General features: G+C 42.1%; 1 protein-coding gene across 6 annotated transcripts in view; it reads left to right on the top strand.

The window, feature by feature from the left end:
• LOC308261871 (uncharacterized protein C8orf34 homolog) overlaps window positions 1–19,610 on the top strand; it is a gene marked incomplete at both ends in the record, with an annotated part of 438,078 nt that overhangs the window by 113,421 nt on the left and 305,047 nt on the right. For all 6 annotated transcript variants that reach the window (XM_080694054.1, XM_080694051.1, XM_080694053.1 and 3 more), the window contains one exon: window positions 4,486–4,514. In XM_080694054.1, the coding sequence (XP_080550180.1) occupies window positions 4,486–4,514 (29 nt within the window). The remainder of the gene's footprint in view (window positions 1–4,485; window positions 4,515–19,610) is intronic.

The following is a 19,610-nucleotide window of genomic DNA, read 5'->3' as shown; positions in this document are numbered from 1 at the left end:
CTAACCACTCAGCCAGCTCCGATACTGGCCTCGGAGGTCCCAGCACTGGCCATGCCTCACGGCAGGCTGCGATGCCAGCCTCACTGGCTCCAGCACCGGCCTAACCCCTCAGCAGGCTCTTATCCCGGCCTCGGATGCCCCAGTACCGGCCTTGCCTCAAGGCAGGCTCCGATGCCGGCCTCGCTGGCCCCAGCACCGGCCTAACCCCTCGGCAGGCTCTTATCCCAGCCTCGGATGCCCCAGTACTGGCCTTGCCTCAAGGCAGGCTCCGATCCCGGCCTCGGAGGCCCCAGCACCAGCCTTGCTTCACGGCAGGCTCCGATGCCGGCCTTGCTGGCCCCAGCACCGGTCTAGCCCTTCGGCAGGTTGTTATCCTGGCCTCGGAGGCCTCAGTACTGTCCTTGCCTCATGGCAGGCTCCGATGCCGGCCTCGCTGACTCCAGCACCGGACTAACCCCTTGGTAGACTCTTATCCCGGCCTCGGAGGTCCAAGTACCGGACTTGCCTCCCGGCAGGCTCCAATGCCGGCCTCGCTGGCACCAGCACCAGCCTAACCCCTCGGCAGGCTCTTATCCTGGCCTCGGAGGCCCCAGTACTGGCCTTGCCTTATGGCAGGCTCCGATGCTGGCCTCGCTGGCCCCAGGACCGGCCTAACCCCTCAGCCAGCTCCGATACTGGCCTCGGAGGTCCCAGCACTGGCCATGCCTCACGGCAGGCTGCGATGCCAGCCTCACTGGCTCCAGCACCGGCCTAACCCCTCAGCAGGCTCTTATCCCGGCCTCGGATGCCCCAGTACCGGCCTTGCCTCAAGGCAGGCTCCGATGCCGGCCTCGCTGGCCCCAGCACCGGCCTAACCCCTCGGCAGGCTCTTATCCCAGCCTCGGATGCCCCAGTACTGGCCTTGCCTCAAGGCAGGCTCCGATCCCGGCCTCGGAGGCCCCAGCACCAGCCTTGCCTCACGGCAGGCTCCGATGCCGGCCTTGCTGGCCCCAGCACCGGTCTAGCCCTTCGGCAGGTTGTTATCCTGGCCTCGGAGGCCTCAGTACTGTCCTTGCCTCATGGCAGGCTCCGATGCCGGCCTCGCTGACTCCAGCACCGGACTAACCCCTTGGTAGACTCTTATCCCGGCCTCGGAGGTCCAAGTACCGGACTTGCCTCCCGGCAGGCTCCGATGCCGGCCTCGCTGGCACCAGCACCAGCCTAACCCCTCGGCAGGCTCTTATCCTGGCCTCGGAGACCCCAGTACCGGCCTTGCCTTATGGCAGGCTCCGATGCTGGCCTCGCTGGCCCCAGGACCGGCCTAACCACTCAGCCAGCTCCGATACTGGCCTCGGAGGTCCCAGCACTGGCCATGCCTCACGGCAGGCCGCGATGCCAGCCTCACTGGCTCCAGCACCGGCCTAACCCCTCAGCAGGCTCTTATCCCGGCCTCGGATGCCCCAGTACCGGCCTTGCCTCAAGGCAGGCTCCGATGCCGGCCTCGCTGGCCCCAGCACCGGCCTAACCCCTCGGCAGGCTCTTATCCCAGCCTCGGATGCCCCAGTACTGGCCTTGCCTCAAGGCAGGCTCTGATCCCGGCCTCGGAGGCCCCAGCACCAGCCTTGCCTTACGGCAGGCTCCGATGCCAGCCTCGCTGGCCCCAGTACCGGCCTAACCCTTTGGCAGGCTCTTATCCTGGACTCGGAGGCCCCAGTACTGGCCTTGCCTTAAGGCAGGCTCCCATGCTGGCCTCGCTGGCCCCAGCACCAGCCTAACCCCTCGGCCAGCTCCGATACTGGCCTCGGAGGTCCAGGCACCGGCCATGCCTCACGGCAGGCTGCGATGCCAGCCTCACTGGCTCCAGCACTGGCCTAACCCCTCGGCAGGCTCTTAACCTGGCCTCGGAGGCCCCAGCACTGGCCATGCCTCACAGCAGGCTCCGATGCCGGCCTCGCTGGCCCCAGCACCAGCCTAACCTCTTGGCAGGTTCCATTCCCAGCCTAGGAGGCCCCAACACTGGCCATGTCTCACAGCAGGCTCTGATGCTGGCCTCACCTCACGGCAGGCTCCGATGCCGGCCTCGCTGGCCCCAGCACCGGCCTAACCCCTCGGCAGGCTCTTATCCCAGCCTCGGATGCCCCATACTGGCCTTGCCTCAAGGCAGGCTCCGATCCCGGCCTCGGAGGCCCCAGCACCGGCCTTGCCTTACGGCAGTCTCCGATGCCGGGCTCGCTGGCCCCAGCACCGGCCTAACCCCTTGGCAGGCTCTTATCCTGGCCTCGGAGGCCCCAGAACCGGCCATGCCTCATGGCAGGCTGCGATGCCAGCCTCACTGGCCCCAACACCGGCCTAACCCCTCGGCAGGCTCCGATCCCAGCCTTGGAGGCCCCAGCACTGGTCATGCCTCAAGGCAGGCTCCGATGCTGGCCTCGCTGGCCCCAGCACCGGCCTAACCCCTCGGCAGGCTCTTATCCTGGCCTCGGAGGCCCCAGTACCGGCCTTGCCTCCAGGCTGGCTCCAATCCTGGCCTCGGAGGCCCCAGCACCAGCCTTGCCTCACGGCAGGCTCCGATGCCGGCCTCGCTGGCCCCAGTACCGGCCTAACCCTTTGGCAGGCTCTTATCCTGGCCTCAGAGTCCCCAGTACCGGCCTTGCCTCAAGGCAGGCTCCGATGCCAGCCTCGCTGGCCCCAACACTGGCCTAACCTCTCGGCAGGCCCCGATCCCAGCCTTGGAGGCCCCAGCACTGGTCATGCCTCATGGCAGGCTCCGATGCCGGCCTCGCTGGCCCCAGCACCAGCCTAACCCTTCGGCAGGCTCTTATCCTGGCCTCGGAGGCCCCAGTACCGGCCTTGCCTCAAGGCAGGCTCCGATGCCGGCCTTGCTGGCCCCAGCACCGGCCTAACCCCTTGGCAGGCTCTTATCCCGGTCTTGGAGGCCCCAGCACCGGCCTTGCCTCACGGCAGGCTCTGATGCCGGCCACGCTGGCCCCAGCACCGGCATAACCCCTCAGCAGGCTCCGGTCCCATCCTCGGAGGACCCAGCACCGCTCTTGCCTCACGGCAGGCTCCGATGCCGGCCTCGCTGATCCCAGCACCGGCCTAACCCCTCGGCAGGCTCTTATTCTGGCCTCGGAGGCCCCAGTACCAGCCTTGCCTCACGGCAGGCTCCGATGCCGGCCTCACTGGCCCCAGCACCGGCCTAACCCCTCAGCAGGTTCCAGACCCAACCTCGGAGGCCCCAGCACAAACCTTGCCTCATGGCAGGCTCCAATGCCGGCCTCGCTGTCCCCAGCATCGGTCAAACCCCTCAGCAGGTTCCAATTCCGGCCACGGAGGCCTCAGTAGTGGCCTTGCCTCACAGTAGCTCCAATCTTGGGCACTGGCCCCGGCACCCAACCCCTCAGCAGGTTCCGATCACTGTCTCTGTGGTTATTATTTCAAAGGTTCCAGGTGTAATGTAGCAGATCTCTGCCTCCCCTGAGTATTGGCCACTGGCATTGCCACTGCTTCCACATTACAAATCCTTCCCAGGCTCTTTTTCCACTCTGAATGTTGTCCAGTGTTCCTAAGCATGCGTGATGGTAGCATTCGACATTTGGTGTAATTTCTCCAAAAAAATAAAGTTGGTAGGATCCGGTTTCTGCTTCTCCTGAATACAAGTCTCCACCACCATCGCGGAGAACTCTTTCAACACCGCATTTCTCCTTGGTCTCCGCTAAACTCTCTCCTTACAGGTGATGTCTGAGATTCTTAACAATATAGAGAAATAGCAGTCCTCTTTCACGGCGAATTTTTCCATAAGTTCCAGTGCATTTAGATAAGTTTTGTCTGCATCTCCAGTATCCTGGCATCCATAATGGCTTTCTTACCTCCTCTCAGATATTTTTCTTTATCTTTTTCTGTTCTGGGCCCGGTTTCTCCAGGAGTCTGGCGTGCTACTCGCAGTTCGGCCCGGGGCCCAGAGTCCCGCGACCTGGGCCCCGGCTGGCGTGCCCCGCGCTCAACTCCTGCCCAGAACCCAGCGTCTTACTGGGCCCAGTTTCTCCAGGGTTCTGGCATGCTATGCGCAGTTCGGCCCGGGGCCCAGGGTCCCGCGACCCGGGCCCCGGCTGGCGTGACCCGCGCCTTTGAAGAATTATATTAAATGCAAATATAAACATTTAAAAAATGTTCATCTTTCATAACTGGAATAATAAATTTTAAACTTTCTATAGACTGTAACATAAGCCATTTGGTATGTCAAAATTCTTCCATTTTCTTAAAATCTGAGTTATTCACAATCACCATTTGTTATTACATATTTTTAACCCAAACATTCATAGATATGTGACTTATGTTATGACTTTAGACACATTTATGATTGACCAGAAAGCTCTTGGAATTATATCTGTCTCTGCAGAGAAAAAAATAGAATAGAAAGTACAAATAAATTTTGTTTTTAATTTTAACATTAGGTTATTAAATATTATTTCTAAAACTGTTTTATAAATCTCTTTTGAATCCCAGGTATCGCAATTTCAGATGAACTGGATAAGGTAAGTTGAACTACATATCTAATGAAAAGAAAATGTGTACTATATATTTGAATCTACTGTCTAGATTAAAAAGTTTCTGAAATATGCAAAATGTTCAAATAATTTACATAGTGTTATTTTAAGATTTTCAAAGTTATATACTTAAATTCTCTTATGAAAATTATTGCATTATGTATATATATTACCTATTCTTTTCAGTCGAGGCCTGTAAATTTTGGCTAGAGAAAACCAGATTGCTGTCATTGCCAAATCACTATATTAAAAATTAAAACTATTTACCATTGTATTGTGTAATCTGTTTGGATTCAGCCTTCTCTAGATGTTAATGATAATGCTGATATGAAAGACATTTGTAATTTTCTATTGCTGCCATGTGGAATTTTACTCATTAAGGTTTTTTTGTTTGTTTCCATTTTCCAAAATGCCAAGAGACTATGAGGATGATTTTAACTGGAGTAGGAGTTGTGAGGTGGTGAGAGTGGTATGATTAGGAGTCTACTTGAACAGTGGAATCAGTGGTGCTGCTAATGGATTGGCTGAGGAACTTGTAGAAGGAATCAGTCAGTGATGATTCCTGAATTTGGGAAATGAACAATAGAGGAACTGTGGGGCCACTTACCAAATTTGGAAAAATTATAGATAGAACAAATTTGCCAGGTTGGGAATAACATCAAGAGTTTTCTTTAGGACTGTTTGATTTGCCCATTAAGCATGTTTTTATATATGTTGATGCTCATAATGGAGATTTGATTCACTGGGATAGAAAACCTCAAATTTTTTATTGCAGGACCCCAAATAGCTTTGGTTTATGCAGACTACATCAAATTTTCCATGTAAAAATTTAAACTGATAAAAAAATTTCACAAGCTTATACTTTAAAAAATTAAGTGATGGGAAACATCCCATCAATAAAAATAATGTATACTTAAGAAAAATAATTTATTTTCCAAAACAAAATATTAGTGAAAAAGTTGCTGAATTAATTATTTTTTATGTTGCTACATCCGAAATACCTTGCAAGAGTAACTTAAAGAGAAAAGGCAGCCAGGCGTGGTGGCGCATGCTTGTAATCGCAGCTTTTGGGAGACTGAGATAGGAGGATCTGGGTTCACAGGCAGCGTCAGCTACTTAGTGAGGCTCTCTGCAACCCAGTGAGACCCTGTTTCAAAAAAGAATAAAAAATAGGGCTTGGGGTGTAGCTTGGAGATAGAATGCCCCTGGGTTCCATTCCCAGTAATGCAGAGAGAAGGGGGGGAGGGGGAGGGGAGGGGGAAGGAGGGAGGGAGAGAGAGAGAGAGAAGAGAGAGAGAGAAGAGAGAGAGGAAGGCTCATTTGTGCTCATGATTTTCAATTCATGATTGTCTGGTTCCAAGGTAGAAACATCATGGCAGCACAGTGTGACAGAGGAAAGCTGCTCAGGGCAGCCTGGAAGCACATAGAGGGGTGGGGAGAGACATAGGGTTCCCAAGGCCATGCTGCCAATGACCGACCTCCTATAGCCACTCCATACCTGCCTGAAGTTACCACCCAGTAAATGAATTCAAATTATTATTCATTTGATGGATTTTTTCAGTGATCATATTGTAGCCCTGATTCAGTTATTTCCTCTGAACATTATTGCAATGCCAACACGTGAGCTTTTCTGGGAGACATTCTATATCCAACCATAGCACTGCTTTGTTTGCATTTCTGAAAATATCTTTAATGTCTGGCCCAGCCGAAAACTGTTGGATTCTTATATCTGCTTCTACATTCAATCTGTTGCGATTTTTTTTATTTTGTATGAAAAATCTGGCATCTGAAATGTAATTAAGAAAGGAAGAAATGTTGAGAAATAGTCATCATTATTTGGTGAATTTCCGTCCAGATAGATTCTTTTAAACAAAAAATATATTTTAAAATATTAATATATTGTTTAAAAATTGGTTTGCTAGTTAGGGAAATAAACTATATTATAAAAATGTTATTGTTTTTACTAAAACAATTTTGTATTCTACCTCAAATCGAATACATCTTCTAGATTTTTTTACCATAAAAGTTCATTTCTATTCACTAAAAATTAATCAAATATATGAATATGTTCTGAAATATAAATTTCAATGAATAAACCATATTTTTAAACTAATTTAAATTCTATCTGTAGTAACTCCATGCAGAACTAGAACTTGACTTTATAGAACAGCATGTGTGACGAGAGGCAGACGTGGTCTCTTGCCTTTGTTCAGTGATCCTGCCCCTCCATGTGTCGCCCCTCATTGTCTTGCCCAGCTGGCGTCTTTCTGTCTTTCCTTAGGATTTCCAAACTTAATTATATTGCATCATTGCCTTTATGTTCTATATTTACTAAATGTACAAAATGTAGAGTATGATCGTCACTAAATTCACTTGCTTTTCTCAATGAGTCTGCAAAATCCTGGCTGACTGATCTATAAAGTAGCTCATACGGGATTGCTTCTGTGTTTGGTTCTCCCCCGCCCCCTCTGTTACCTGTGCTCTGACTCACAGCAGTGTGAACATCTACCCCATTTTTGGTGAGCAATAGAACTCTGATTATTCTTTGTAGTGAAATGCATTTAACCGCCACTAGATAACTTATGGATGCCCTGATACTTGGTTAAATCCCACTCTCAGGGTATATCCTTCCCCTCAAACCCTTTTTCTTCCTAGCCCTAGGTCAAATGATTTTTCATTGCTTTTACCTTAAAAAACAAAATTTCATTTCCTCATAGTTTCAGAACCTGGAAGACCACCAGGGCACCACCATGGTGGGTTCTAGTGAAAATCCTCTTCCCAACTTAGAGATAGTGCCTTTTCGATGCATGTTATCATGGGAGGAGGAGGGGGCAAGATGCATGCTCTCTGATCTCTGGTGTCTCCTTTTTGTGTAATTTTTTATTGGTGCATTGTCATCATATATCTCGAGGGGATAAAAAATGGTGAAGACATTCATGCACACATCACCCAATTACCCCTTACTCAATTCCTGCCCCACTCCTCCCCGTCCCTCCTTCCCATGCTTGTCTAAGTGATTGACTCTGATGTGTTTAAGTACAGCATGTACTTTAGAGAGTTTCTCTCTTCACCTCTCTCTTCCCATCAGTTAGGTCACCTTATTTGCTCATCTATAGAGTCTCCTTCATCTAGAGTTCCTCCCGTTACCCATTTCTCCCTAGATTTTGCATATTAGGGAAAGCATCCGATTTATTTTTTGTGACTAACTTGTTCATTTAATGAAATTGTGAGGCACTACTGATTTTCATTTACTCCTGCAATATGTCTATTTTTGAAGCCTTTGTGGAAATTGCTGAAATTTACTGCACAGTCACTATTTTTGTTATTTGGGAGGATGCTAACAGTTGTTACAAATAATTCTTTTTATTGACAAATACTGTTGTCACTGCAAAAAAATCGACCCCACTCTCACATCTGCTATTCAAGGGTGTCATAGATCAGGAATCCCGGGCCTTCAGGGCCTTGGCCTCCATACTTTGTCTGCCTGGACAGCACCCCTGGCAGAACAGGAGAGCCTGTCCTATAGTGACCCCTGGTGACCAAAAAGCTCACAGTCCTGAATTTTTCTGAATAAAAAAAAGTAAATCTCAGGCAGCTATGAAGAAACAGCCAATCAGAATGATTTACAGTTTGTGTTCACCTGGAGCCTGCCTTCAATGTAATAATAAATAATAAATACAGATCTTTCTTTTTAAATTTATATCCCTTAATAATTTTGAGGATACCTTAAAATATATTCTGTTGACCTTTTATTCTCATATTCCAGTTCTACCGTCATTTTATTCAGATGATTTTTTCATGACCTTCAAAGTTAGTTTACAAATCTTGAAGAAATGAATAGAAATTATTAATTCTACTTATAATAAAATTCATAAAACAGAAAGTGGTGTTATTTCTAAGCCCCTCCCCTTTATTTAAATTGTGGAAACTCTATAATTACATACGTATTAGTCCTTTATTTCATTTCTTAGCCAATATACTGATTTTTCCTGAGTGATGTAACAAATTAAAAAAAAACACAAATTTATGATTTTACTGCTCTATAGTGGAGAAGCTCAATATGATCTCCCTGCGATGACATCAGTGTGTCCTCAGGGCTCCATTCCTCCCTGAGGGCTCTAGGGGCATCTCTTTCTTTGCCTTTTCTAGCTTCTGGGGTTTGGCTGGGTTCCTTAGTGCCTGGTTCCCTTGCTCCACCTTTAGAGCCAGCAAAATTTCAGCTTTCTAACTTCAGCAGAAAAGGCTCTTTAACATAATGGTTTTAGGTTGGGGCCACCTGGCTAATCGAGATAATCTTCAGATCTTGCAGTCTTTTCCTATTTTCTTTCCTTACATTGTAGTAAGGAAAGAAAGATTAAATGCATTTCCTTACATTTTAGGTATAATTTAGGTATATAGCTATCATCTTTAATTGATTTACTTGATTTTTAATTTTTTTTGTGTGTGTGGCACTGGAGATTGAACCCAAGGCACTCTACTACTGTGCTACATCCTTAACCCTATTTTGTGTGTGTGTGTGTGTGTGTGTGTGTGTGTGTGTGTGTGTGCGCGCACGCATTTTTTTTTGTTTAGTTTTGAGACAGAGTTTCATTAAATGGCACAAGCTTCCCTTGAACTGGTAATCCTTCTGCCTCTCTAGTTCCTGGGATTACATGTTTGCACCACTGTGCCAAGCTCTGAGCTTTAAATTTACACATATGGAATTTCAGGTTCCTATAATTCTAATTCACCCTTCAAAATGGCATGTAGGCCAGGTGTGATGGCACATGCTTATAATCCCAATACTTGGCAAGATGAGACAGAAGGAATGCAGATTTGAGGACATCCTCAACCAGTAGTGAGACTCTCACCAAACTAGAAAGAACCTGTTTCAAAATAAAAATAAAATAGAACTAGAGGTGTAGTTCAAAGATAGGATGCCTCTAGGTTCAAACCCCAGTACCACAAAAATAATTTCCATATAGTAGACATGGTTGGTGCCTACCCAGTTCCCCATTGCTGAGGCAGTGTCATCCCTCCTCGGCTGCTGAGTGTGTTAGATGTTTATGAGCTCATGCTTCTCTTGAGGACTGCCACAAGCCACTGGGAGCCATTCTGGCCAGAGATGTCTAGGTTGGTCCTCAGCCAATGACTGACTAAAGATGGGCTCTGAGATGATGTTCACATTCCAAAGTGCTCTATTGGGCCAGGTTGAGAGTAGCCTCAGGCTGATGACACATCTTGGCCTAGCTGCTTCTTCATCTTCTCCAGGTTCCTTCACCAATCAGGTTTCACCTGGGAGATCCCCCTCCGTAAGTCACTTCTTCAGTCTCTGATTCTAGAGAACCCTACTTAAAAGGAATCGGTAGAGGAATCTTTCTCAAGCAGAATCCCACCGAATTTTTATTCTAGATTCCCCACTTCCTGCCAAATTAGATTGGTAAAACTAGAATTAATTCTTTACTTGTGGCTCACATCTACCTCTTGGGCTGTACCTCTCTCCTCTTCTCTGCTCTGATTGTATTGTACGTAACCATGTGCTGTGTAAGCTTATAGGGTAAGCTTAGGCAATCAGACTTCCAAGTCATATTCTTATTTATTTCCATATTTTTGTTCATATCATTTTCTCCCCTTTCTCCAACTGCCATCCGTCCTTCAAGCTCCAGCCTTTCCTGGTCAGCCTTTCAGAAAGCCATCTCCTCTCAGGATCCCTTGGAGGACACAGTGATTGCATCCAAATCACACTTCTTGTTTCCTCCTATGGGTACTCGTGTTCACAAATTGGAGAAGTAGCTGGTATTATGGAACAATCCATATGTAGGCCTTGGCCTCAGTCTTGACTCCTGCCAAGAAGCGGCAGGATCATGGGAGCCTCCAGGAAATTGCTAATAGATGCTCAGCTTCAGTTTTCTTCTCTGTAACATTTAGGTGGTGTTAATAACTATTAAAATAACATTAATTTCCACTATAAAATAATGTAGGTATATAGCTAAATTATCTAAAATATGAAGTATTTCAAAGAAGTATATGGGAAAGTATATGGGAAAATGAACCAGAATATAGGAAAAATAGAAATATCTTGCATAAAATGCAGTTTTTGAGGTTCTGTATTATCATTCTTTTATGCCACAATTGAGCATATTATAAATTACATGAGGTATTTACAGTAGTCACATTTTTGGAAAAAGAAGTAAAATGGTAGCTGTCAAAGATGGAGGGGAAATTGAGAATTATTCAATGAATACAGAATTTATTTTGCAAGGTGAGAGATGTATGCTCAACATTAGTTTGCACAAAGATTGGCTGTAGAACAATGTGGATATACTCAGCATTACTGATCTCTCTCTCTCTCTCTCTCTCTCTCTCTCTCTCTCTCTCTCATGTCAGTTGACCTAGATAATGTCATAATGCAAAAGCAAACTTCTTTTAGAAAAATTTCACTGGCAGTCTTAATATTAAAGTAGATGATAGGCTTCCCTGATGCTTAAGAAAAACATGAATTTTAGAGTATTTTGAGAAATGGAAAGTCTTTAGAAAACTCATCAGAAATGCTACTGGTTTTTTTGTTTTGTTTTTTGTTTTTTTGTGGGTCTGGGGATGGAACCCAGGGGCATTTGACCTCCAAGCTACACCCCCTGCCCTATTTTTTATTCTTTATTTTGAAACCGAATCTCACTGAGTTGCAGAGGGCCTCACTAAGTTGCTGAGGCTGTCCGCGAACTGTGATCCTCCAGGTGTCAGCCTCCCGAATGCTGGGATTACAAGGGTGTGCCACCACACCCAGCTAGAAATGCTACTGTTTTTAGCCAGCTCTTTTTACATGTCAAATGGTAGTAAGTTTGAGTGTCTACTTCTTGAGTCTTTCAACAGATATATAATGCTTATAAGTATAATGAATACTGTCTTATTTAGTGTTTAATTTTAGCTCTTAGGATAAGACAGTTTATATTTATTATTTTATCCCAATAGCTAACATTTTTGACAACTACTATGTGCTAGTTGATATTCTAAGTTCATTGCCTGTCTTATCTAATTTAATATTTTCTAATACCCCGTGAAATAGGTAGTATCAGTCCCATTTTACAGGTAAGAAATTGGGATACAAACAGGGTAATACTCTTACTAGATATTATATAAATAGGAAATAGAAAAAGTGAAATATAAACCAAGGCAAATTAATTCTAGGACTCAAGCTGTGAACAATTATATAATATTTAAGAGAAAAGTACTATTATTCACCAGTTTAAACAATGGAATGACAAGAACTCTTAGGGATTCCTAAGTTCCCCCAGTCCCACAGTAAGCAGACAAGCTGAACTCAAGCCCAGCTGTGATTCCAGGGTCTATTCTCTCAGTCTGCAGTGGGTATTGTTGGTCATTTCTAACATAGTTTCTAAGTAATTACTTATTTAGAAAATGTGATTTTTGTTATTAGAAACTCTTTGTCCATAGTGTTTAGTATTATATGGCCTATACTAAGGCTTTGTAAATAACTGCTGAATAAACAACTAGCCAGACTCACTGAAGGCTTGTTTCTTTCTTTAAGTTCTACTATTTGTGGACTTTTTCATTTTCCCTACCACTGTCATGACATTTTATTTGGCTATTTTATTTTATTTAAAAAACTTTTATTGGTGTATTATAGTCATGCATCTTACTGGAGTACAAAATAGTAGAGGCATACATGCACACATCACCCAATTGGCCCTTACCCAGTTCCCACCCCATTTCCTTCCCCTTCCCTCCTCCTCATATTTGGCTTAGTGATTGACTTTGATATGTTTGTGAATGTACATCATGTACATTAGAGAATTTCCCTCTTCTCTCTCATTTCCCTCAGGTTGCCTTATTTGCTCATTTCCTTCTTCCTATAGAGTTCCTCCTATAACTCTTTTTTTCCCTAGCTTCCACATATTAGGGAGAGCATCCAATTTATTATTTTTGTGACTGACTAATCTTACTTAGCATAATGTTCTCCAGTTCCACCCATTTCCCTGTAAATGACATAATTGTGTTTTTCTTTATGGCTGAGTAAAATTCCATTGTGTACATATCCCATAGTTTTGTAATCGATTCATCTGTTGATGAACACCTTAGCTGGTTCCATAGTTTGGTAATGGTGAATTGTGTGGCTATGAACATAGATGCATATACATTAGTTTGGTAGTTTGGTTTCCATTCTTTTGGGTAAGTGGTATTGCTGGATCATATGGTAAGTTTGTTCTCATTTTTCTGAGGATCCTCCATAGAGTTTTTCAAAGTGGTTACACTAATATGCAATCCTACCAACAATGTATTAAAGTTCCCACTTCTCCACACCCTTGTCAGCATTTGTTATTGTTTGTGTTTTGAATTCTAGTTGGAATTAGGTAAAATCTCAGGGTAGTTTTGATTTGCACCTCTAATTGCTAATAATGTTGAACATTTTTTTCATGGATTTATTGGCCATTTGTCTTTCTTCTTTCATGAAGTGTCTATTTAGTTCACTTTCCCCTTTTTTGATTAGGTTATTACGACTTGTATTTTTTTTATTATATTAAGAGCCCTGGAGTGTTTTCTGTGGCAGTAGTAATATAGAGAGTTAAGACAATGTCATGTTCTTATTCACAGATAGTGAACAAGTTCCAGTATGAAAGTTGAAACCATGTAAAAGACTTGGTGGATGAGGACACACCAATTAACAAGCACTAGTGTGCTAATTAACATACACTGACTAACAACACTAACATATATACTATGCTAAGTCTCTGCTAAGTGTCTAAAGTATATGTTTTACAATGCACCAATAAAAGTATGAAAAATAAATTTAAAAAGTACTTGATCTCACTTTATGAAGCTCTACAGAAAAGCTTTTACTGTCTCCATCTTATACATAATTGAAGTCCAGAAAGTGTGGCAACTTGAGCAAATTTACAAATATAGATACTAAACTACAAAACTTAGATCTGAGCACACTTGAACTCTAAAGCCATTCTTTTAAGTATTTATTATCTTTCCTCCCTAAAATGTTAAGAAGCTTAAAGAAAACCTATTTCAAGTTATTTCAGGCTGGTTGTATGGGTGACATTGAAGTTCAATGCAGACACGATGTCCATAGGCCATCTCACCACTTGATGGTTATTTCACTAGATGTACCAGTGAGAGGTGAAATGCTGACTTCTTTGAAGTAAAGATGCCTTCTGCCAGATATTTTTATATTATTTGTGGTGTGTGTGTGTGTGTGTGTGTGTGTGTGTGTGTGTGTGTGTGCTGGAGTTTGAACCCAGGGGCATTTTACCTCCGTTTTATTTTTTATTTGGAAACAGGGTCTTGCTAAGTTGCTGAGGGCTCACTAACTTGTTGAGGTTATCTTTAAACCTTTGATCCTTCTGTCTCAGCCTCCTGAGTACTGGGATTATATGTGTGTGCCATATCCAGCTTTTGGATTGCTATTTTTCCTTCTATTTCTGTTAATTCCTAATTCCTTTCTTTCTTTGAGTGGTTCCAGGATTTCCTGTATCTAATGAGTCATATTTAAATTGTCATGATCCTTTGTCTTGCTTTTCTTTTGTGTTCCAGAACCTCTTGTCCACTCACATATGACCTTTGTAGGCAACACATGATATATTTGGAAGTAGGAAAAAATCCATAGAACTGTTTGACCTGTTACATTGGCCATGTGTTTGCCTTTCAACAAGTAGCCCTTCTAATAGTAACCCAAGTATATTTTGTTCATTATTCTTTCTGTGGTTCTTGTTTGTGTGTTTGTCTTTTAAAGCCTGTCTCACAAAAATTAAATGTGGAAAGTGGCAATCAAGGAAAAATATTTCCAATTTATATAACAGATGAAGCTTTGAATCTGTCATTGTAGGGAGATTTTAAAAATAGGGAAAATATAATCCCACTAAAATGGGCATATAAGGAAACTGTTCACAGAAAAAACTCTTATTTTTGAAAAATGATATCTTATTTGAAATTAGATAAGTACAACATACACATGACTGCTTATCTATCAGTTTGACAAAAATTTCTAAGTTCATAAAATACTTTCTTGGTGAGGCTCTGGAGATATCTATATCCACACGCTGTTAGTGAGAATTCAAAAAGGGGTCCAGACACCATAAAGGGCAATGCTGTAATGCCTTAAGCAATATATCTGCAATTACCCATTGGACAGAAGGTCTTATTTCCATGACTATTTCAAGGACACACTGGAAAAATATGAAAAGACTTATACATGTAGCTACACATTGTTGTACTACTTTAATAACAAAGGAGCAGAAACAGCTACATGACCATTAATAGAAGAATACTGGATAAATTTTAGTGTATTTACACACAATAGAAAATTATACAGTTATAAGAATAAAACGATATCTCCATATAGTTTGGAATGATTCCTGGGATATATTGTTAAATAAAAACGGCTAGGAGAAGAAATGTGTTTATAGTGTGCTGCCATTTATCTAGGTGAGTGTAATGAAAATATAGATGCGTATTTGCATATATTAAAATCAAACAGTTGCAACAATCTTCAAACTGTAACACAGACACACATACACACACACACACACACACACACACACACACACACTGATACATGCATAAGATTGACTTTTAAAAGTTACCTGTGGCAGAAGGGAAAGTATAGAGAATAAGGAAAGGTGGTTCAAACAAAGAAAGAAATAGAAGATTGCTTAGAATTTTGATTATTTTACTTTAAAACCATTGAAATATTTAAACAATTTTAAAACAAAGTTAAACCTAAAAATAGCAATTTTTTTAATGGGTCTGGGGATGGAACCCGGGGTATTTGACCTCTGAGCTACACCCTTTACCCTATTTTTTATTCTTTGTGTTTGAAACAGGCTCTAACTAAGTTGTGGAGGGCCTCACTAAGTAGCTGAGGCTGTCTGCAAACTGTGATCCTCTGGTCTCAGCCTCCCAAATGCTGGGATTACAAGTGTGCGCCACCACGCCTGGCTAAAAAATAGCAATTTCTAATAAAGAAAAATGGAACAAATGAGCACCACTATATTTCAAGTTGATGTATAAACACATTGAAGTAAATCACTCTAACTTTTCACTCTTAACACTGTTTTTAATACATGTTGCTAACGCAGTGTTAATGTGATGAGTTATTGCTGGAGTAGGATAGTAAGTTTCTTTATTCACCAGTGTGGCTCAGTGAGCAAAGCTTTGGCTCTGAGCCCTGACTTCAGAACATCAGATTATGCAAGTTCTTTTATGTATTTGCTCACTTAAATTGTGTGTGTGTGTGTATATGTGTGTGTGTGTGTGTGTGTGCGTGCACATGCGAGTGTGTGCACATGGTACAGGAGTTTGAACCCAGGGACACTCTACTTCTGAGCTACATATCCCAGCCCGATTTCATTCTTTATTTTGAAACAGGGTCTCACTAAGTTGCAGAGGGCCTCACAAGTTGTTGTGGCTGGCCATGAGCTCATATACTCCTGTCTCAGTCTCTCAAGTACTGGGATTACAGGTGTGTGCCAACACACGGCTTGTGGCTTGCTCACTGAATTTCCAAAGGGAGGTGTGAGTGTTAATTTGTTTTGCCAGCATAGGCAGGCAGTGAGTGTGCACACTGTTACTCTTTCTCTAGCAGGTCTTTGCCTATTTTGTGGGCTGCCCAGGGAGGGCCTGCTTTGTTCACCCTAGAGGTGTCCTGTGAAGAAAGCTTTATTCTTATATCTTGTTCCTAGGCTTCTAGCCAAGAATCATCTTCAAGGACATCGCCCAGCTCCTGCCTCAAAATTATTAATGCCAATCTCAAAATCATGCACGGGGGAGGAGAGAAAGTGGAGAGGGAGCTTGGGGGAAGGTACTGCTTGCATGTGTGCCCCTATGAACTACATAATAATGGGAGTACAATGCACCAATAAAAGCATATTTTAAAAAGGAGCTCAATATTGGATGTAATTATAAAATCACCAATTAGAAAACATCACCTTAATTGATGCAGACAAGGGTCAACAAAGAATGTGAAAATTAGTGGGTGAAGTTTTGATGAATTTTAGGATATCTACATATTCTCAAAGATAGCCCTCTCACACCCAGAAGACACTTGTTAATAAATTAGCAACTGTGTAGCGGAGAAAATGGGAAGATAATTTACCCAAGTGATTAAAGATAATATGACCACTGATGAAATATCTCCATGTGCCTTTTTATCACTTCTATTAGTTTTTTTCAAAAACTGCAAGATGTGAATAAACCATGAGGAAATATTCGAAAAAATACAAATTGAGAGACCTTCTAAGAAAAACTGGCTCATACTTTTCATAAATGTGAAGGGCACAAATATCCATGACATACTAAAAACTATTCCAAATTAAAGAAAGCAAAAACTTATTATTGAATGTCACTTGTGATTCAAGATTTTCTTTTGCTTTGAGCAGCATTATTCAGATAATTGGTGAAATTTAAACAAGGTTGCTGGGCGTGGTGGTGCAGGCTTGTAATCCCCGTTCTTCGGAGCTGGAGACAGGAGGATCGCACAGGTTCCAAGCCAGCTTCACTGGCTTTAGAGAAACTGTTTCCAAATAAAAATATAAAAATGGGTCTGGGAGTGTAGCCCAGAGGTAAAAGGGTTTCCAGGAAACCCAGTACCATCAAATAAATAAATAAATAAATAAATAAATAAATAAATAACAAGGTAAATATATGAGTATTATACCCTTATTAATTATGGGTCTTGATTATCATTACTGTAGCCATATACAGTATTAGCCATATACATATATATATATATATATATATATATATATATATATATATTTTTTTTTTTTTTTTTTTTTTTTTGGTGGTACTGGGGATGAAACCCTTCTACCTCCAGGCTACCTCCAGGCTACACTCCCAGACCTATTTTATATTTTATTTGGAAATAGGGTCTCTTAAGCCAGCACAGCGAGAGGCTGGCTTCGAACCTGCATGATCCTCCTGTCTCTGCTTCATAAGCGCGGGGATTACAAGTATGCGCCACCATGCCCGGTGATATATACATTTTTTTTTTTTTTGGTGGTCCTGGGGGTGGAACCCAGAGGCTTTTTACCTCTGGGTTATACTCCCTGACCTATTTTATATTTTATTGGAAACAGGGTCTCACTAAGTTTCCTGAGCGCCTCACTAAGTACCTGAGGCTGGTTTCGAACCTGTGTGATCCTCCTGTCTCAGCCTCCCAAGTGCTGGGATTACAAGCATGCGCCACCACGCCTGGCTTATATATACATATATTTTGAAGTGTTTAGAAACAAAAGGTACATCATGCCAGAAGTGGCTCAGAGGATATTTTATATGTATAAAATTTATATGTTTATACAGATATACATATCTACATACATACCTATTTACAAACATGTAAATTATAAATCAAACTCAAACAAAATGATAATGCAAACTATCAATCAACATTGCCAATATATCACATGGATAACTTTTGGGTAATCCAGGTGATGGGTATACAGAAATTTTTTAAAAGATTCTTTTTGCAACTTTCCTATAAGTCTGAATTATGTAAAAATGTTTTCTAAAAGCATTTTTAGCTTTACTCTATTATACTATTTACTATTTAATTCAATAGCAATTAGTATTCTGATATCAAGATTCTAGTCTGTAAATATTATTCTACATTAAAAGGAATTCACATACCTTGGAATATTAGCTGATTCCAGGTCTGGAGCAGGAAATGCACACAAAAAATTAGCTATAACTTACCATAGCACAGAGCAAAACTTCTATCAAAGACTGCTATGACTATATCAAAAAAGCTGAGGAGCCAACTAAAATAGCCTTCCACTAGGAAAAGTTGAGAAAATCTGAAAAGAGTAAGAATAACTTCAGTGCAGTGAGTTATATCAGAGCTCTTAAAACCCATATGTTCATCTAAAGACCCCTTCATTAATGATCTTTGGAGAATATTAAGGGTCCAAAATTACTTTTAAAAAGTGATAAAACTAAGGATAATGAATAGAACTTTTAGTCTGCCTTTTCTATACAAGTTTTATTAGGGTAACCAAATATTTGATGATAGGATGTTCCTCTTTACAAAAGTATTTCAGTAAATAAATAAATATGGAATTTTAAAATTAGATAGTCATAATTTGGCAGCTGTTGGTGACTTAATGGCTCTGAGCAAAATGATCAGTGTTGCCAACATCACTGAAGAAGATTCACTGGGACATTATGCACCAGATGAAACTAAAACCATTCTCTCTGAAGAAGTATTGGCAAAGACAGAAACAACAACAAACTTTCATCTAAACCTAACTACTAATTTGCAGAAATTATAGGGGCAAAGGAACTTTTCCAACAGCACCATGGAATACAAAGGGATAAATGCAAGTGGTGCAAAACTTGCAGGACAAAATTCAGGTTTTTTGAACAAAAAAAATTATGAGAAAAAATAGAGGAAGAGAATTTGTAGATTCAACTGAACTTGAAAGACTGTTAGTTATAATATATGGGGTGTTGCTTAGAAATTGGCTTGTATAAACAAGCAGGTACTTTCCCTGAATTAATCAGGGAAGTTTGAAAACTAAGTATTTGTTGATATTAAAGAACTATTATGAATTTATGGTTAGGTAAGATAATGATATTACATTTACTTATTAAAAGGCCACTGTGCTCTTTTTAGAACATACTAGACCATTTACAGATGATATAGCGAATGAGATTTATTTTAACATAATCTGTGCAGGAAAGGGGAATGTGGAAGAAGCATGGGAAAGATAAATAGGAAATGAATTACCCATGAGTTGATAATTAATGAACATGTGTGCAAGTGAAGGGTAGTCCCTCTGGCCCTTCGACATTTATGTTACTCATTCTAGTTGTGTGTTGGTATAAAAGTATTCATCATAAAACAACAAATTTTAAGTCATGGAAGCAGGCTGTATAAATAGAGAAGGGATAGTTTTGGACATCTATGAGGGCAGGTAGGTATCCTAGATATATTTTGATAGGTTTTTTTTTTAATTTGGTTCTCACAGTAGTGTGATTAAGTGGTTATTCATTTTCTTTTTTTTTGTAAATAAGGAAATGAAGACTAAAACTAAAAACAAAATCACTAAGTAATTTGTTCATGTTCTCAACTCAAATATTTGG

The sequence above is a fragment of the Muscardinus avellanarius genome, assembly GCF_963383645.1.
Source record: "Muscardinus avellanarius genome assembly, chromosome: 4".
NCBI classification, from domain to species: domain Eukaryota; kingdom Metazoa; phylum Chordata; class Mammalia; order Rodentia; family Gliridae; genus Muscardinus; species Muscardinus avellanarius.
The sequence above is the reverse complement of the archived record's forward strand: the minus strand, read 5'-3'. Positions and strand labels throughout refer to the sequence as shown.